We start from the raw sequence: 17,748 nt of genomic DNA on the forward strand, positions 1-17,748 counted from the left end.
CTCCGTTCTCAACCTCAAATAACACTAGCCGTCGTTGTTTTGCGCCCGCTTCTAGAAAACTTCTAACGCCTCACGTCAAAAAGCTCCGCCTTGACCTTCCAAAAATGGCCGTCGGCGTAGTATGTTTATCTTTTTGACCTTCCCAAGATGGCATTTAAAATTTTTTTTTTTCTTTGGCAACCTGCATTGCTCGGGAAGAGAGGGCATTTACTATCATTAAAAGCTGTATCCCTCCGTTTTTCCCCCGAAATAACGCTAGCCGTTGTTATTTTCGGCCCGTTTCTAGAAAACTTTTAACGGTTCGCGTCAAAAAAAATCCCCGCTCTGACCTTCCAAAAATGGCGATTAGCTTAGTTCGGGACTCATTTTGACCTTCCCAACATGGCTTTTTAGTTTATTATTTATTTTTGAGGGGACCTGTATTGCTCAGGAGGGGATGGCATTTACCAACATTAAAAGCTGTATCCCGCCCTTCTACCCCAAAATAACACTAGCCATTATTTTCCGCCAGTTTCTAGAAAACTTTTAACGGTTCGCGTCAAAAAAAATCCCCGCTCTGACCTTCCGAAAATGGCGGTCGACTTGGTTCGTGCCCCATTTTGACCTTCCCAACGTGGCTTTTTATTTCATTTTATTATTTATTTTTTGGGGACCTACATTGCTCAAGAAAGGATGGCATTTACCAACATTAAAAGCTGTATCCCGCCCTTCTCCCGGAAAATAACGCTAGCCGTTGTTATTTTCCGCCGGTTTCTAGAAAACTTTTAACGGTTGGCGTCAACAATCCACACTCTGACCTTCCGAAAATGGCGGTCGGCTTAGTTGGGGCTTCATTTTGACTTACCCAAGATGGCGTTTTCATTTTATTTATTATTTTATTTACTATTTTTTTATTTTATTTTATGTTATTTTATTTTATTTTATTATTTTATTTATTTTATTTTTTGTGAGGCAGAATCTCGCTCTGTCGCCCGGGCTAGAGTGAATGCCGTGGCTTCAGCCTCGCTCACAGCAGCCTCAAACTCCTGAACTCCAGCGAGATCCTCCGGCCTCAGCCTCCCTCCCGAGTAGCTGGGACTACAGGCATGCGCCACCACGCCCGGCTCATTTTTTCTATATATATATATATTAGTTGGCCAATTAATTTCTTTCTATTTATAGTAGAGACGGGGTCTCGCTCTTGCTCAGGCTGGTCTCGAACTCCCAACGTCGAGCACGATCCTCCCTTCTCGGCCTCCTCCCAGAGTCCCGGGACAACAGGCGCGAGCCTCCACGCCTGGCCGGCATTTTTATTTATTTTAATTTGATTTTTTTTTTAATTTTCTTGTTTTTTTTTTTTTTTGCTCTCTAACTTATTTTAATTTGATATATTTTTTAATTTTCTTCTTCTTTTTTTTTTTTTTTTTGCTCTCTGCATTGCTTGCAAATTACCGGCAATGTCTTACCGAATGGCACAAGCCTAGGTATGAAAAAAAAACACACACACGCAAAATCACAGCATTTATATAATCATTGAAAGCTGAATCCTGGCCTTTCTTTCCCCACAAATAACGCCAGCCGTTGTTATTTTCCGCCCGTCTCTAGAAAATTTCTAACGCTTGGCGTCAAAAAAAAAAAAAAAAAAAAAAAAAAAAAAAAAAATCCCCTCTGACCTTCCAAAAATGGCGCCTCTTTTATATAAAATGATTGACCTCCTCAAGATGGCGCCGCACGCTGCCGCAAAGCGGCGCGTCGCAAACGGACGCAAACATGGCGCCGGCGCCTGAGAGACGCACTTCCGGGCGCGCCGGAAGTGAGGCCGGAAGGGGCGCGTAGGGGCTTCCCGGGGGCTCGTTTGGAGGCCGGGAGGCCCGAGGCGGAGGCCATGGATCGCAGGAAGAAGCCTCTGGACGTCACGGCCTCCTCCGTGAGTCCGGGGTCGCGGGGGGCGAGGCCGCAGGTGTCGCGGGCCTCCCTGCCTCCACGTCGCAGGAATGTCGGGGTCCCCCCGTGTCCGCGCCCGGACACGCAGACGCGGCCTCCGCTTTGGGGCCTCGACTTTGGGGACTCCGCTTTGGGGCCTCCACTTTGGGGACTCCGCTTTGGGGCCTCCACTTTGGGGACTCGACTTTGGGGCCTCCACTTTGGGGCCTCCGCTTTGGGGCCTCCACTTTGGGGACTCGACTTTGGGGCCTCCACTTTGGGGCCTCCACTTTGGGGACTCCGCTTTGGGGCCTCCACTTTGGGGCCTCCACTTTGGGGACTCCGCTTTGGGGCCTCCACTTTGGGGCCTCCACTTTGGGGACTCGACTTTGGGGCCTCCACTTTGGGGACTCGACTTTGGGGCCTCCACTTTGGGGCCTCCACTTTGGGGACTCGACTTTGGGGCCTCCACTTTGGGGCCTCCACTTTGGGGCCTCCGCTTTGGGGCCTCCGCTTTGGGGCCTCCACTTTGGGGACTCGACTTTGGGGCCTCCACTTTGGGGCCTCCACTTTGGGGACTCGACTTTGGGGACTCCGCTTTGGGGACTCCGCTTTGGGGACTCCGCTTTGGGGCCTCCACTTTGGGGACTCCGCTTTGGGGCCTCCGCTTTGGGGCCTCCACTTTTCCCCTGTGAAGGATCGAGGGGGGCGGGGGGGACCCCGAGGGGGCGTTTTATTCTTCTTGGGACAAGAGACTCGCTCTGTCGCCCGGGCCGGAGTGTCCCGAGGTCAGCCTCGCTCACAGCAGCCTCCAACTCCTGGGATGGAGCGAGCCTCCTGCCTCGGCCTCCCTCCCGAGTAGCTGGGACCACAGGCATGCGCCACCACGCCCGGCTCGTTTTTTTCTGTATATTTTTAGTTGTCCAATCAATGTCTTTCTATTTTTATTAGAGACGGGGTCTCGCTCTTGCTCAGGCTGGCCTCCAACTCCTGGCCTCGAGCGATCCTCCCGCCTCGGCCTCCCAGAGTGCCGGGACGACAGGCGTGGGCCTCCGTGCCCGGCCCAAAGAGTAACTTCAGTCCCTGTAATGTTTGCCGACCGACTGCATAAGGGTTAATCTTGGATTGACGGCAGCGTGTTAGGGTGCAAAGGCAAAACACACGTGTTTCTCCATGTTTGAGGCCCTTTCCTCGTCTAATATGGAAAATGAGGCCGGGCGCGGAGGCTCACGCCTGTCACCCCGGCACTCTGGGAGGCCGAGGCGGGAGGATCGCTGGAGGTCAGGAGTTGGAGGCCAGCCTGAGCAAGAGCGAGACCCCGTCTCTACTAAAAAAATAGGAAGAAATGAGCCGAACAACTAAAAATATATAGAAAAAAAAAAAATGAGCCGGGCGTGGTGGCGCGTGCCTGTCGTCCCAGCACTCTGGGAGGCCGAGGCAGGAGGATCGCTGGAGGTCAGGAGATTGAGGCCAGCCCGAGCAAGAGCGAGACCCCGTCTCTACTAAACATAGAAATTAATTGGTCGAATAAAAAATATATATATATATATAAAAAACGAGCCGGGCGTGGTGGCGCATGCCTGTAGTCCCAGCTACTCGGGAGGGAGGCTGAGGCAGGAGGCTCGCTGGAGGCCAGGAGTCGGAGGCTGCTGTGAGCGAGGCCGACACCACGGCACTCGCTCCAGCCCGGGCGACAGAGCGAGACTCGGTCTCAAAATAATAAAAACAACAAATCTTGTCGTCAAGAATTAACAATAATTTGGCCGTCCCGCCGTCTGCAAGAATCGGTCTAAAATTTATGTTTTTTTTTTTTTTTAAATTTATGTTTTATGTTTTTACGTCATTCCAGCTGGTCGACCTCAAGGCCGAACTCTTCCGGAAACAGGAGGAATTCAAGCAGGAAAAATTGCTGAAGGACGCCGGAGCTTTCGGAAAACCGAAAACCACTAATAAGGTAAAAAAAAAAAAAAAAAGTGATTTTTAAGGTAAAAAGCAATTTTTTTGATTTTTATGCTTTTTTTAAAAAATTTTTTTCGATTTTTTTTTTTTTTTTTTTTCTGCTGATCTCTGTGGGTTGCAAACGTTGATAGAATGATCGCCGGGCCCAAGTTTTTTTTTTTTTTTTTTTTTTTATTAAATCGTTCGATGGTGTCTGTATATATAAATACAGATTTGTACGCACAGGAGGAAGGAAAAAGAGGAAAAAAAATGAATCTCTGGGTGTGTGCGAGCATCTGCCTGGAATGTTTTAGGCATTGCGGGAGAAATTAGGGGGATTATTTAAAATTAGCACATCGTGGTCTCTGCCTAAAATGAAATGTGCTTAAAAAAAAATGTGAAAAAATATTATAAATGATAAATAAATATAAGTATTTGTTATAAGCAATAGATATAGAAATATGCTTACATATTATTTATCATATAAATATATATCACGTATTTGCATATATTTACATATATGTAATATGTAAACATATGTAAATATATGGGTTGCATATTATATGTAAATATATGCATTGCATATCCTATGTAAATATATGTATTGTGTATTATGTGTAAATATGTATTGCATATTATATGTAAATGTATGCAAATATATGTATTACATATTATATGTAAATATATGTATTGCATATTATAATACATGTTATATAATGTATGATTGTATATATTGCATGCACATAATTTATTATGTGGATATTTATTATGTATAATATATATTTATACACGTTTATCATGCATATAATCTCTATATAATATATAGTTATATGTTTATAAGCATATGTTACATGTTATATAAATATATTGTATAGGTATTGCACTATTTATATTTATAGGTTTATTTTTTGTAATATATAAATGATAAATGTATATGATATATTTATTTGTATCATGTTTCTAAAAATATGATATATATTTATAAAAAATAAACAGAAATAATACATTTATATATTTATTCATATTTATATGTTTATTTAAGTAATATATCTATATTTACATATTTTATATATTTATATTCACATATTTTATATAATATATATTGTATATATTATATGTAATATGTAAATAATATATGTATAATTTATAATATGTAAATAGTAAATATACATAAGCAATAAAAAATATTATAAAAAAATGTAAAAATATTAAGAAAAAAAAAAAAAGCACATTATGGGCCGGGCGCGGGGGCTCACGCCTGTCGTCCCAGCACTCTGGGAGGCCGAGGCGGGAGGATCGCTCGAGGCCAGGAGTTGGAGGCCAGCCTGAGCAAGAGCGAGACCCCGTCTCTACTAAAAAAAATAGAAAGAAATTAACTGGACAACTAAAAATATATAGAAAAAAACGAGCCGGGCGTGGTGGCTCATGCCTGTAGTCCCAGCTACTCGGGAGGGAGGCTGAGGCAGGAGGCTCGCTGGAGGCCAGGAGTTGGAGGCTGCCGTGAACGAGGCTGATGCCACGGCACTCACTCCAGCCCGGGCGACAAAGGGAGGCTCTGTCTCAAAAAAAAAAAAAATAAATAAAAATAAATAAATAAAAAAATTAAACGCCCCCCGCCCGCCCCACGTAATACGCTAAAATAAAAAATAGTAAGAAGAAAATAAAATTTAAATTCCGAGCGGAATATAGGAACCGAGGGAGAAAGCGAGCGAGTGCAAAAGGGGTTAATCACTTTATGAATTTTTATTAATTTTATTAGTTTTTAAAATCAATTGAATTAATCAATTTAATTTATTAATTTTATTGATTTTTAAAAAATCAATTGATTTAATTTATTAGTTGTATTGATTTTTTAAATTAACTTATTAATTTTATTAATGTTTAAAATTGATTTAATTGATTTAATTAATTTATTAATTTTATTGATTTTTAAAATTAATTTAATTAATTCATTAATCTTTATTAATTTTTTTTTCCGGCTGCTCCCCAGAAACCGAGTATCTGGAGCAGGCGGAATCCGGGGGTCTCGGGTCGGGCCGAGAAGGAGGCCGAGAAGGAGGCCGAGAAGGAGGCTGAGGAGCAGAAGACGTTGGACAAAGCGAGGTGAGGCTCAACCGGGGACAAATGCCTGTCGTCGCCTTGGAGACGTTGAAAATTTTATTTTATTTTATTTTTCAGGCAGTGAGCCTCGCTCACAGCAGCCTCCGACTCCTGGGCCTCGAGCGAGCCTCCGGCCTCGGCCTCCCTCCGGAGTAGCTGGGACGACAGGCATGCGCCACCACGCCCGGCTCATTTTTTCTATATATTTTTAGTTGTCCAGCTAATTTCCTTCTTATTTTTTTTAGTACAGACGGGGTCTCGCTCTTGCTCAGGCCGGCCTCGACCTCCTGGCCTCAATTGAGCGAGCCTCCCGCCTCGGCCTCCCAGAGCGCCGGGCTTTCGGAGCTTCTGTTTTTCTTGGCAGGGCGGCTGAGCCGGGTCCGGGGGTCTCCTCAGCCTCTGGTTTCCCGAGGTCGCCGCCAGCCTGGCCTCCGTGCCGGGCCGGGCCCCGCGCGTGGAGGGAATCTGTCCGTCCGAGGCCAGGCGGCCTCGAAATCCGGCCCGCAGGCCTCACGCGGGCGTTTTTTGCCCCACGTTCCTTTTTTCACGTGTGCGGTGTGCACAGGAACGTGTTCATCGTTTTTTTTTTTTTTTTTTAAACTATAGTCCGTGGCCGGGCGCGGAGGCTCACGCCTGTCATCCCAGCACTCTGGGAGGAGGCCGAGGAGGGAGGCTCGCTCGAGGTCAGGAGTTGGAGGCCAGCCTGAGCAAGAGCGAGACCCCGTCTCTACTAAAAATAGAAAGGAATTAATTGGCCAAATAAAAATATATATAAAAAACGAGCCGGGCGTGGTGGCGCATGCCTGTAGTCCCAGCTACTCGGGAGGGAGGCTGAGTCAGGAGGCTCGCTCGAGGCCCGGAGTTGGAGGCCGGCCTGAGCAAGAGCGAGACCCCGTCTCTACTAAAAAAAACAAAATAGAAAGAAATTAATCGGCCAACTAAAAGTACATAGAAAGCACGCCTGTGGTCCCAGCTACTCGGGAGGAGGCCGAGGCGGGAGGATCGCTCGAGGCCAGGAGTTGGAGGCCAGCCTCAGCACAAGAGCGAGACCCCGTCTCTACTAAAAAGAGAAAGAAATGAGCTGGACAACTAAAAATATATAGAAAAAATTAGCCAGGCGTGGTGGCTCACGCCTGTCATCCCCGGCACTCTGGGAGGCCGAGGCAGGAGGATCGCTCGAGGTCAGGAGTTGGAGGCCAGCCTGAGCAAGAGCGAGACCCCGTCTCTACTAAAAAAAAAACAGACAGAAATGAGCTGGACAACTAAAAATATATATTAAAAAAAAAAAAAAACGAGCCGGGCGTGGAGGCGCATGCCTGTGGTCCCAGCTACTCGGGAGGGAGGCCGAGGCGGGAGGCTCATCGCTGGAGGCCAGGAGTCGGAGGCTGCTTGTGAGCGAGGCTGAGGCCGCGGCGCTCACTCCAGCCCGGGCGACGGAGCGAGACTCTGTCTCAAAAAAAAAAAAAAAGAAAAGAAAAAAAGAATAAATAAATGAAAAAGTAAAGAGTTTGAGGACCGCCGACGAACAGTTGTCATGGCGACTCTCAGGCTCGAATTTTTTTTTCTGTTTTTTTTTTGTTTTGTCTCAGGGAGAAGCTGGAAGAAAAAGCCAAACTGTACGAAAAGATGACGAACGGAGACCTCTTGGGTAAACCGAGGGCCGTCTATTTATTCGCGCCGGGACTCGCGGGGCTCCCCGGGGTCCTGTGTGACTTCTCGGAGTCGCCGGGAATGGGGGGGAGATTTTTTAAAAAAAAATGCAACGGAGGCCGGGGGCGGAGGCCCAAACAAAGCCCGGGCGTTCCCGGCACTTGTGGGGGGAGGCCCGGGCGGGAGGCTCGCTGGAGGAGGTCAGGAGTCGGAGGCCGGGGCCTCTGAGCAAGAGCGAGACCCCCGTCTCTACTGAAAAACATAGAAAGAAATTAATTAGCCGGACAACTAAAAAAAAAAAAAAAAACATGTAGAAAAAAATGGGCCTGTAGTGATGGCTGCTGGGGAGGGAGGCCGAGGCGGGAGGATCGCTCGAGGAGGCCAGGAGGTGGAGGCCAGCCTGAGCAAGAGCGAGACCCCGTCTCTACTTAAAAAAAATAAGAAAGAAATGAGCTGGGAAAAGTAAAAATATATAGAGAAAAACGAGCCGGGCGTGGAGGCTCACGCCCGTTAGTCCCAGCTCCTCGGGAGGGAGGCCGAGGAGGGAGGCTCGCTCGAGGTCAGGAGGTCGAGGCCAGCCTGAGCAAGAGCGAGACCCCCGTCTCTACTTAAAAAAAATCAGAAAGGAATGAGGTGGAAAAGTAAAAATATATAGAGAGAAACGAGCCGGGCGTGGAGGCGCACGCCTGTTAGTCCCAGCTCCTCGGGAGGGAGGCCGAGGCGGGAGGCCGGCTGGAGGCCGGGGGGAGCGGGAGGCCGGCCGGGGCTAAGCAGGTAAACGAAGTGAGAGCGGGTCTGTCGGTCGCAGACGAGGAGGCGGAGGACGTGTACCTGGTGGACTTCACGCAGAAGATCCTGGACAGGCGCCGACGGGAGGCCCGCGGGGAGGAGGCCCGAGAGGAGGAGGCCGGAGGAGAAGAGGCTGAGGAGGAGGAGGAGGACGCGGAGGACGGCCGCCTTCGCGAGGAGGACCTGCCTCCCCCCCAGCACCCCGGCGAGGAGTGGTGCGGGGGCGCCGCGGGCCGGGCCGGGGTTGGGGGGGACGGGCGCGGGGGACCCCCGGTTCCTGACTCGGTCTCCCCTCCCTCCCCTCCCCTCCCCCTTGTTGCCTTTTCTGTCTGTTTTCTTCTTTTTCTTTTTTCTTCTCTCTCTTTTTTTTTTCTTTTTTCTTCTTTTGTTTTTCTTTGTTCTTTTCTTTTCCTTTTTTCTTGTGTTTTTCTCTTTTCTTCTCTTTTCTTTGCTTCCCTCCTGTTTCCTTCTCTTTTTTCTCTTCTTTTCCTGTTTTTCTCTTTTCTTTTTTCTTTTTTCTCTTTTTTTTTCCCTTCTCTTTTCCTGTCTTCTCTGTTCCCTTTTTTTCTTTTCCTTCCTCTTGTCTTTTCTCCTGTTTGCTTTTTCTTGTCTCTCCTGTTCTCCTTTTCCTTCTGTCTTTCTTTTCTTGTCTTCTCTTCTCTCTTCTTCTTTTCTTACTCTTGACTTTTCTTCTCTTTTTTTGTCTTTTCTTCCTCTTCTGTTTTTTTTTCTTTTCGTCTCTTTTCGTCTTTCCTTCTCTTTTCTGCTGTTATTTCTGTTTTCTTTCTCTTTTCTTCTTTTTTCTTGCTTTTTCTTTCTCTTCTCTTCTCTTTTTTGTCTTTTTCTTTTCCTCTACTCTTTTTCTCTTTTTCTTTTTCTCTTTTCTCTCTTTTCTTTCTCGTTTTCTTTTCTTCTCTTTTTTCTGTTCTCTTTTCTCTTTTTTCTCTTTTCTGTTTTCTTGTTTTCTTCTCTCTTTTTTTCTCTACTGTGTTATTTCTCTTCTCTTTCCTTTTTTCTTCTGTTTATTTCTCTTTTTTATTCTTTTCTTTCTCTTTCCTTTTTTCTTCTCTTTCCTTCTTTTTTCTTGTTTATTTCTCTTTCTTTTTTCTTTTCTTTCTCTTTCCTTTTTTCTTCTCTTTCCTTCTCTTTCTTTCTTTATTCTTCTCTTTCCTTCTTTTTTCTTCTTTCTTTCTCTTTCCTTCTCTTATTTTCCTTCTCTTTCTTTTTTCTTCTTTCCTTCTTTTTTCTTCTCTTTCCTTCTTTTTTCTTCTCTTTCCTTCTTTTTTCTTCTCTTTCCTTTTTTCTTCTCTTTCCTTCTTTTTTCTTCTCTTTCCTTCTTTTTTTCTTCTCTTTCCTTTTTTCTTGTTTTTTCTTCTTTCCTTCTTTTTTCTTCTCTTTCTTTCTCTTTCCTTCTCTTATTTTCCTTCTTTTTTCTTCTCTTTTCTTCTTTCCTTCTTTTTTCTTCTTTTTTCTTCTTTTTCCTTCTTTTTTCTTCTCTTTCCTTCTTTTTTCTTCTCTTTCCTTCTTTTTTTTCTTCTCTTTCCTTTTTTCTTGTTTTTTCTTCTTTCCTTCTTTTTTCTTCTCTTTCTCTTTCCTTCTCTTATTTTCCTTCTTTTTTCTTCTCTTTTCTTCTTTCCTTCTTTTTTCTTCTTTTTCCTTCTTTTTTCTTCTTTTTTCTTCTCTTTCCTTCTTTTTTCTTGTTTTTTCTTCTCTTTCCTTCTTTTTTCTTCTCTTTCTTTCTCTTTCCTTCTCTTATTTTCCTTCTCTTTCTTTTTTCTTCTCTTTCCTTTTTTCTTCTTTTTTCTTCTCTTTCCTTCTTTTTTCTTGTTTTTTCTTCTCTTTCCTTCTTTTTTCTTCTTTTTTCTTTTTCTTTTTTTTCTTCTCTTTCCTTCTTTTTTCTTTTCTTTCCTTCTCTTTCCTTCTCTTATTTTCCTTCTCTTTCTTTTTTCTTCTCTTTCCTTTTTTCTTCTTTTTTTCTTCTCTTTCCTTCTTTTTTCTTGTTTTTTCTTCTCTTTCCTTCTTTTTTCTTCTTTTTCTTTTTTTTTTTCTTCTCTTTCCTTCTTTTTTCTTTTCTTTCCTTCTCTTTCCTTCTCTTATTTTCCTTCTCTTTCCTTTCTCCTTCTCCCCGTCCCCCGTCCCCGCCCGTGCCCGCAGGGTGGACTACGTGGACGCGCTGGGCCGCTCCCGCCGCTGCCTGAGGGCCGACCTGCCGGGGCTGCTGCGTCTGGACAGGGAGCTGCGCGGGGCGCGGTGAGTCGCGGGCGCCGGCCTCGCAGCCTCCCGGAACGAGGAGGTTTTCGGGGGAGAGGCCGGTTTAGAGGCTGGTTTTCGGGGAGAGGCTGATTTTGGGGCAGAGGCTGGTTTAGAGGCCGGTTTTCAGGGAGAGGCTGGTTTAGAGGCTGGTTTTCAGGGAGAGGCCGGTTTTGGGGGGGGAGAGGCTGGTTTAGAGGCCGGTTTCCGGGGAGAGGCTGATTTTGGGGCAGAGGCTGGTTTAGAGGTCGGTTTTCGGGGAGAGGCTGGTTTAGAGGCCGGTTTCCGGGGAGAGGCTGGTTTTGGGGCAGAGGCTGGTTTAGAGGCCGGTTTTCGGGGGAGAGGCCAGTTTTCGGGGGAGAGGCCGGTTTTGGGGGGGAGAGGCCAGTTTTGGGGGGGAGAGGCTGGTTTTGGGACAGAGGCTGGTTTAGAGGCCGGTTTCCGGGGAGAGGCTGGTTTAGAGGCCAGTTTTGGGGAGAGGCTGATTTTGGGGCAGAGGCTGGTTTAGAGGCTGGTTTTCTGGGAGAGGCCAGTTTTTGGGGAGAGGCTGGTTTAGAGGCCGGTTTCCGGGCAGAGGCTGGGGGAGAGGCCGGTTTTGGGGGACAGGCCAGTTTTGGGGAGAGGCTGATTTTGGGGCAGAGGCTGGTTTAGAGGCCAGTTTCTGGGGAGAGGCTGGTTTAGAGGCCGGTTTTCGGGGAGAGGCTGGTTTAGAGGCCGTTTTTTGGGGAGAGGCTGATTTTGGGGCAGAGGCCGGTTTTCGGGGAAAGGCTGGTTTAGAGGCTGGTTTCGGGTAGAGGCCGGTTTTTGGGGAAAGGCTGGTTTTCAGGGAGAGGCTGGTTTAGAGGCCGTTTTTCTGGGAGAGGCTGATTTTGGGGGCAGAGGCTGGTTTAGAGGCCGGTTTCGGGGAGAGGCCGGGACAGGACAGCCGCGTCCCAGGTCCGAGCCGCCCCCGGCTCACGTCCCTCGACCTCCCGCGCCCGGCCGCCCCCGTCCGACCTCGGCTCTCCTCGCTCTGTTTATCCTCCTCTTCCGGCCTCCCCCCAGGTCCCTGAGCCCCGAGGACGCGGGGACGCTGCTGTCGGACGACATGAGGAAGGAGCTGCGGAGGCAGCAGTGGGAGGACGAGGAGAGGGAGGCCCTGCGGAGGCCGGTGGGGCCCGTGCACTACGCCGACGTCCGGGAGAACGGTGAGGCCCGGCCCTCTTGGGGGGGGGTTGTGTTTTTATTTTATTTTATTTATTTTTTATTTTTATTTGGAGACAAGAGTCTCGCTCTGTCGCCCTGGCCGGAGCGAGCGCCGTGGCCTCGGCCTCTAGCTCGCAGCGGCCTCCAGCCTCGAGGCTCGAGCGAGCCTCCCGCCTCGGCCTCCCTCCCAAGGAGCTGGGACTACAAATATATAGAAAAATTAGCTGGGCTTGGTGGCTCACATCTGTAATCTTAGCACTCTGGGAGGCCGAGGCGGGAGGATCGCTCGAGGTCAGGAGTTGGAGGCCAGCCTCTGAGCAAGAGCAAGACCCCCGTCTCTACTAAAAACAATAGAAAAAATTTAGCCAGACGACTAAAAATATATAGAAAAATTAGCTGCGCTTGGTGGCTCACATCTGTAATCCCAGCACTCTGGGAGGCCGAGGCGGGAGGATGGCTGGAGGTCAGGATTTGGAGGCCAGCCTGAGCAAGAGTGAGGCCCCGTCTCTACTAAAAAAAAAATAGAAAGAAATGAGCTGGACGACTAAAAAAAATATATAGAAAAAAACGAGCCGGGCGTGGAGGCGCATGCCTGTAGCCCCAGCTACTCGGGAGGGAGGCCGAGGCGGGAGGCTCGCTCAAGGCCAGGAGTCGGAGGCCAGCCTGAGCAAGAGCGGGACCCCATCTCTACCAAAAATACAAAGAAATTAAATTGGCCAAATAAAAATATAGAGAAAAAACGAGCCGGGCGTGGTGGCGCACGCCTGTCGTCCCAGCTCCTCGGGAGGGAGGCCGAGGCGGGAGGCTCGCTAGAGGCCAGGAGTTCGGAGGCTGACTCCACGGAACTCTAGTTTTTTTTCTTTTTTTTTCTTAAAAAAAAAACACTTTTGCCAAATATCACTGTGTTTCTTTTCTTTTTTTTTACTTTTTGCTGTTTTTTTTTTCTTTTTTTTCTTTTTTTTTTTTTTTCTTTTTGCTCTTTTTTTTGTTTTTTTTTTGGGTTTTTTTTCTTTCTTCCTTTCTTTCTTTCCTTTCTTTCCTTTCTTTCCTTTCTTTCCTTTCTTTTTTGGCTTTGCCGGGAAACCTGTTTCGGGTTTAGTTTGACCGATCGGGGGAAAAGTCTCACGTCTGGGGTTGGTTTTTTCCGCCCCTCGCAGAGGCGCGGCAGCTCGGCGTCGGGTATTTCGCCTTCGCCCAGGACCAGGAGCTGAGAGACAAGCAGATGAGGACCCTGGACATGCTCCGCGAGCAGGTGAGGCCGCGAGTTCGGGGCCGGCGCAGAGACGGGGCTGAGCGTCGGGGGCGTTTTTTTTTTTTTTTTTTTTTTTTTTTTTGTGGCTGGAAGGACTGGCCAAGAAAAAAAAACAAAAAACAAATAAAAATAAAGCCTAGTCATCTGATTTGCAGTGAGGATTGACATTCAAGATGTCGTTCCGGGCTGCACGGAAATATTGCTCTTTGGTGTTGTCGAGACTTTAGAGCCGTTCCCAGGTGGCCGTTTGTAGCTGTGAGGTTTTGTTTTAGTTTATTTTGTTTTGTTTCGTTTTATTTTATTCTTTTATTTGTTTTGTTTTTTTTACGGATTTTATTTTTCCTTATTTTTTTCTGTCTTATTTATTGTTTTTTTATTCTTTTATTGATTTCATTTTTTTATGGATTTTATTTTTCCTTATTTTTTCGATTTATTTTATTTTTGTTTGTTTTTTTATTGTTTCATTAATTTTATTTTTTTAATGGATTTTATTTTTCCTTATTTTTTGTATTTATTTTATTTTTTATTTTATTCTTTTATTGATTCTGTTTTTTACGGATTTTATTTTTCCTTATTTTTTTCAATTTATTTTATTATTTTTATTTGTTTTTTTATTGTTTCATTAATTTTATTTTTTTAATGGATTTTATTTTTCCTTATTTTTTCTATTTATTTTACTTTTTATTTTATTGATTTTATTTTTTTAATTTTATTCTTTTATTGATTTTATTTTTTATGGGTTTTATATTTCTGTGTTTTTTTCTATTTATTTTATTATTTTTATTTTATTTTATTCTTTTATTTTATTGATTTTATGTTTTATGGATTTTATTTTTCCTTATTTTTTCAATTTGCTTTATTATATTTATGTATTTTATTTTATTTTATTGATTTTATTTCTTATGAATTTTATTTTTTTTAATTTTTTTCAGTTTATTATTTTTTATTTTATTTTATTGATTTCATTTTTTTATGGATTTTATTCTTCCTTATTTTTTCAGTTTATTATTTTTATTTGTTTTGTTCTTTTATTGATTTCATTTTTTCATGGATTTTATTATTTTTTTTAATTCGCTTTGTTATTTTTATTTATTTTGTCCTTTTATTGATTTTATTTTATCTTTGGATTTTATCTTTTTCAGTTTACTTTTATTGTTTTTACTTATCTTGTTTCATTCTTTTATCGATTTCACTTTTTTTTTCAGTTTGTATCAGTTGGGCCGATTAATTTCTTTCTATTTTTTGGTAGAGAACGGGGGGGGGCCCTCCCTCTCCCTCGGGGCCCGGCCTCCACCTCCCGCGATCCTCCCTCCTCGGCCTCCCTCCCGCCGGGACGCCGGGCTGTGTCTCCCTCCTCTCGGATGGAAACGATCGCGAGTTCGGCGGGTGGTTTTTCTTCTCGTTCTTATTATTTTCTCTCTCTCTCTCTCTCTGTCCAGACGACGGACCAGAGGACCAGGCGGGAGGCGGCCAGGGAGAGGCGCAGGGCCGCGCTGGAGGCCAGGCTGGCCAAGCTGCGCAGGAGGAAGGCCGCGAGGCCGGGGCAGGACCGGGCCGGGCTCGAGGGCCAAGGTAGGTACCGGGACCCGTCTCTGCTGCGCTCAGACGTCCCGTCCGGGGGAGCCAGAACCGGACCCCCTTCCTGGGGACGGCCGGGCATTTGGGAGCCGTCAAAGCCCGGCCCTCCTCGGGAAGACGGGCCCTTAGCAACGGTCGCCATGGTTACGCGGGGCAGAGTCTGCATGAGGACGACCAGTGCTTGTGGACTGGGACGGCCGGGCATTTGGGAGCCGTCAAAGCCCGACCCTCCTCGAGAAAACGGCCCCCCCTAGCAACGGTCGCCATGGTTACGCAGGGCAGAGTCTGCACGGCTGCAGCCGGTTGTGCTTCTGTGGTCGTTGCCCGGGGCGGGGACCGGGATGTCCCGAGCATTTGGGAGCCGTCAAAGCCCGACCCCCGGGGAAACGGGCCCTTAGCAACGGTCGCCATGGTTACGCGGGGCAAAGTCTGCATGACGACAGCCGGTGCTCATGTCGTTGTTGCCGGGGCGGGGCCGGGATGTCTGAGCATTTGGGCGCCGTCAAAGCCCTACCCCCCTGGGAAAATGGGCCCCCCTAGCAACGGTCGCCATGGTTACGCAGGGCAGAGTCTGCACGGCTATGACTGGTTGTGCTTCTGTCGTTGTTGCCCGGGGTGGGGACTGGGATGTCCCGAGCATTTGGGCGCCGTCAAAGCCCGACCCCCTGGGGAAACGGGCCCTTAGCAACGGTCGCCATGGTTACGCAGGGCATAGTCTGCACGGGACGACCGGTGGTGCTCATGTCATCGTTCCCGGGGCGGGACCGGGACGGCCGGGCCTTTGGGCGCCGTCAAAGCCCGACCCCCTGGGAAACTGGGCCCTTAGCAACGGTTGCCATGGTTACGCAGGGCCAAGTCTGCATGATGACAGCCGGTGCTCATGTTGTTGTTGCCGGGGCGGGGCTGGGATGTCCCAGCATTTGGGAGCCGTCAAAGCCCAACCCCCCCCCCCCCCCGGAAAACGGGTCCCCTAGAAACGGTCACCATGGTTACGCAGGGCAGAGTCTGCATGGCGACGACCGGGATGGCCGGGCCTTTGGGCGCCGTCCAAGCCCAACCCCCCTTGGGAAAATGTGCCCTTAGCAGCGGTCGCCATGGTTACCCAGGGCAGAGTCTGCAGGGCGACGACCAGTGCTCAGTGTCATCGCCGAGGCGGGGCGGGGCGGCTGAGCACTGACCGCGTCAAAGCCCGGCCCCGGAAAACGGGCCCCCTTAGCAACGGTCGCCATGGCTACGCTGGGCCAATTCTGCATGACGACGACTGGTGCTCCTGTGCTTGTGCCGTAGTTGCAGTGGGGACGCCCCGCGTAACCATGGCGACCGTTGCTAAGGGCCCGGTCCCCCCCCCCCCGGGGGTCGGGCTTTGACGGCGCCAAAGTGCTCCACTGTCCCCAGGAAGGGGCCTTTGGACACTGGGGACCCGCGCCTTCTGCGTGTGCACGCGTGTCTGCGTGTGCACGCGTGTGTCTGCCTGTGCACACGTGTGTCTGCGTGTGCACGTGTGTGTCTGCGTGTGCATGCGTGTGTCTGCCTGTGCACACGTGTGTCTGTGTGTGCACGCGTGTGTCTGCGTGTGCACGCGTGTGTCTGCGTGTGCACGCGTGTGTGTGTTTTTATCTCTTTTTTTTTATTAGTTGAATAGATTTCAGTCTCTTTCTTTTCCTTTTCTCATCGTCAACCGCCTGTCCGTGTTTCCCTGGCAACAACACAGGCGCAGAGGCGGCGGTGACGGGGCCTCCTTCGCCCGCGGAGACGGAGGCCGGGCCTCCCCCCCGGGCCTCCGCCGGCCCCGCGCAGAGCAGCAGAGTGGAGGTCGTGGTCCAGGAGCGCAGGGACACCAGGCCCGGGGTCCCCCACGTCCGGGAGTGGGACCGGGGCAAAGGTAAAGGCTGGGGGTGGAGGGGGCACGGCGGGGTGAGGGGTCGTCTTGGTGGGGGTCGCCTGGCCTCGGCCCGAGAAACGGGGTAAAAGAAAAAAAAAAAGTTTTTTTGTCGTCGTTGTCGTTTTTGTATCAGTGGGACAGAGTCTCGTGGGGTCGGCCTCCGCAAAAGAGGCTCGAGCGAGCGAGCCTCCCGCCTCGGCCTCCCTGTCCCGAGTAGCCGGGAAGACAGGCGTGAGCCACCACGCCCGGCCTCGTTTTTTTTTTTTTTTTTTTTCCTATATATTTTTAGTCGGCCGATTAATTTCTTTCTATTTTTTAGTAGAGACGGGGGGGTCTCGCTCTTTCTTGCTGGGGCCGGCCTCGACCTCCTGGCCTCGAGCGAGCCTCCCGCCTCGGCCTCCCTGTCCCGAATAGCCGGGAAGATAGGCGTGAGCCTCCACGCCCGGCTCGTTTTTTTGTTTTTTTTTTTTATATATATTTTTAGTCGTCCAGCTCATTTCTTTATATATATATATATTTTTATTTTTTTTAGCAGAGACGGGGTCTCGCTCTTGCTCAGGCCGGCCTCCAACTCCTGGCCTCGAGCGATCCTCCCTCCTCAGCCTCCCAGACTTAATTCTTTATATATATATACACATACATACATACACATTTATATATATTTTTTTAATTGTCTGTCTGGCTAATTACTTTCTAATTGTCTTAGTAGAGACGGGGTCCGTCTCGCTCTTGGGCTCAGGCCGGCCTCTGACTCCCGACCTCGAGCACGATCCTCCCTCCCCGGCCTCCCTTTCCAAAACTGTGCCCCTTTTTCTTAAAAAAAAAAAAATTAAAAAAAAAATCCACGCGGCCGTTGCCCGGGCAGCCAAGCCACGCCCGACTCGGCCTCCCCTCCGTTCCTCGTCCCTCAACCTCCCCTTTCTTCCCTCCCCCCCTCCCCCCATCCCCCCCGTCCCCCTCTTTTTTCTCGTCCCCTCCAGAGCTCTCCTCCGGTTTCTGGTCCAAGAGGCAGTCGGACCTCCGCGCCCAGAGGGACCCCGAGTTCGCGCCGCCCTCGGATTACTTCTCGGCCCAGAGGAGGCCCGGGCCTCCCGGCGGAGGCCGTGGGGGGGGAGGCCGGGCGCCGGGAGACCAGGGGTCGAGGCCGGCCTCCGCGGCCTCCTTCGAGACCCTGGAGGACATGATCTCGTACTATAAACAGGCCACGTGAACCCCCCAGAAA

At 48.3% G+C, this 17,748-nt stretch overlaps 1 protein-coding gene across 1 annotated transcript; it reads left to right on the top strand.

Annotated features, from left to right (window-relative positions):
* The first annotated feature begins 1,779 nt into the window (after positions 1–1,779).
* CCDC174 (coiled-coil domain containing 174) lies at positions 1,780–17,748 on the top strand. The gene is made up of 11 exons (XM_075995916.1): positions 1,780–1,906; positions 3,752–3,856; positions 5,831–5,943; positions 7,530–7,588; positions 8,399–8,594; positions 10,534–10,629; positions 11,674–11,816; positions 12,972–13,066; positions 14,506–14,638; positions 16,356–16,526; positions 17,507–17,748. Exons 1-11 carry the CDS (start codon positions 1,865–1,867, stop codon positions 17,734–17,736), a joined length of 1,383 nt encoding a protein of 460 aa, XP_075852031.1. The 5' UTR covers positions 1,780–1,864; the 3' UTR covers positions 17,737–17,748.

This window comes from Microcebus murinus, chromosome 20 (assembly GCF_040939455.1).
Source record: "Microcebus murinus isolate Inina chromosome 20, M.murinus_Inina_mat1.0, whole genome shotgun sequence".
Lineage (NCBI taxonomy): Eukaryota > Metazoa > Chordata > Mammalia > Primates > Cheirogaleidae > Microcebus > Microcebus murinus.

What these genes read in the sequence shown, in the direction of transcription:
- CCDC174 (XM_075995916.1), top strand. Translation starts at nt 1,865, where the DNA reads ATGGATCGCAGGAAGAAGCCTCTGGACGTCACGGCCTCCTCC. An exon ending in GACGAACGGAGACCTCTTGG is followed by an intron (nt 7,589 to 8,398) that starts GTAAACCGAGGG and finishes TGTCGGTCGCAG; the next exon opens with ACGAGGAGGCGGAGGACGTG. An exon ending in CGCCGACGTCCGGGAGAACG is followed by an intron (nt 11,817 to 12,971) that starts GTGAGGCCCGGC and finishes CGCCCCTCGCAG; the next exon opens with AGGCGCGGCAGCTCGGCGTC.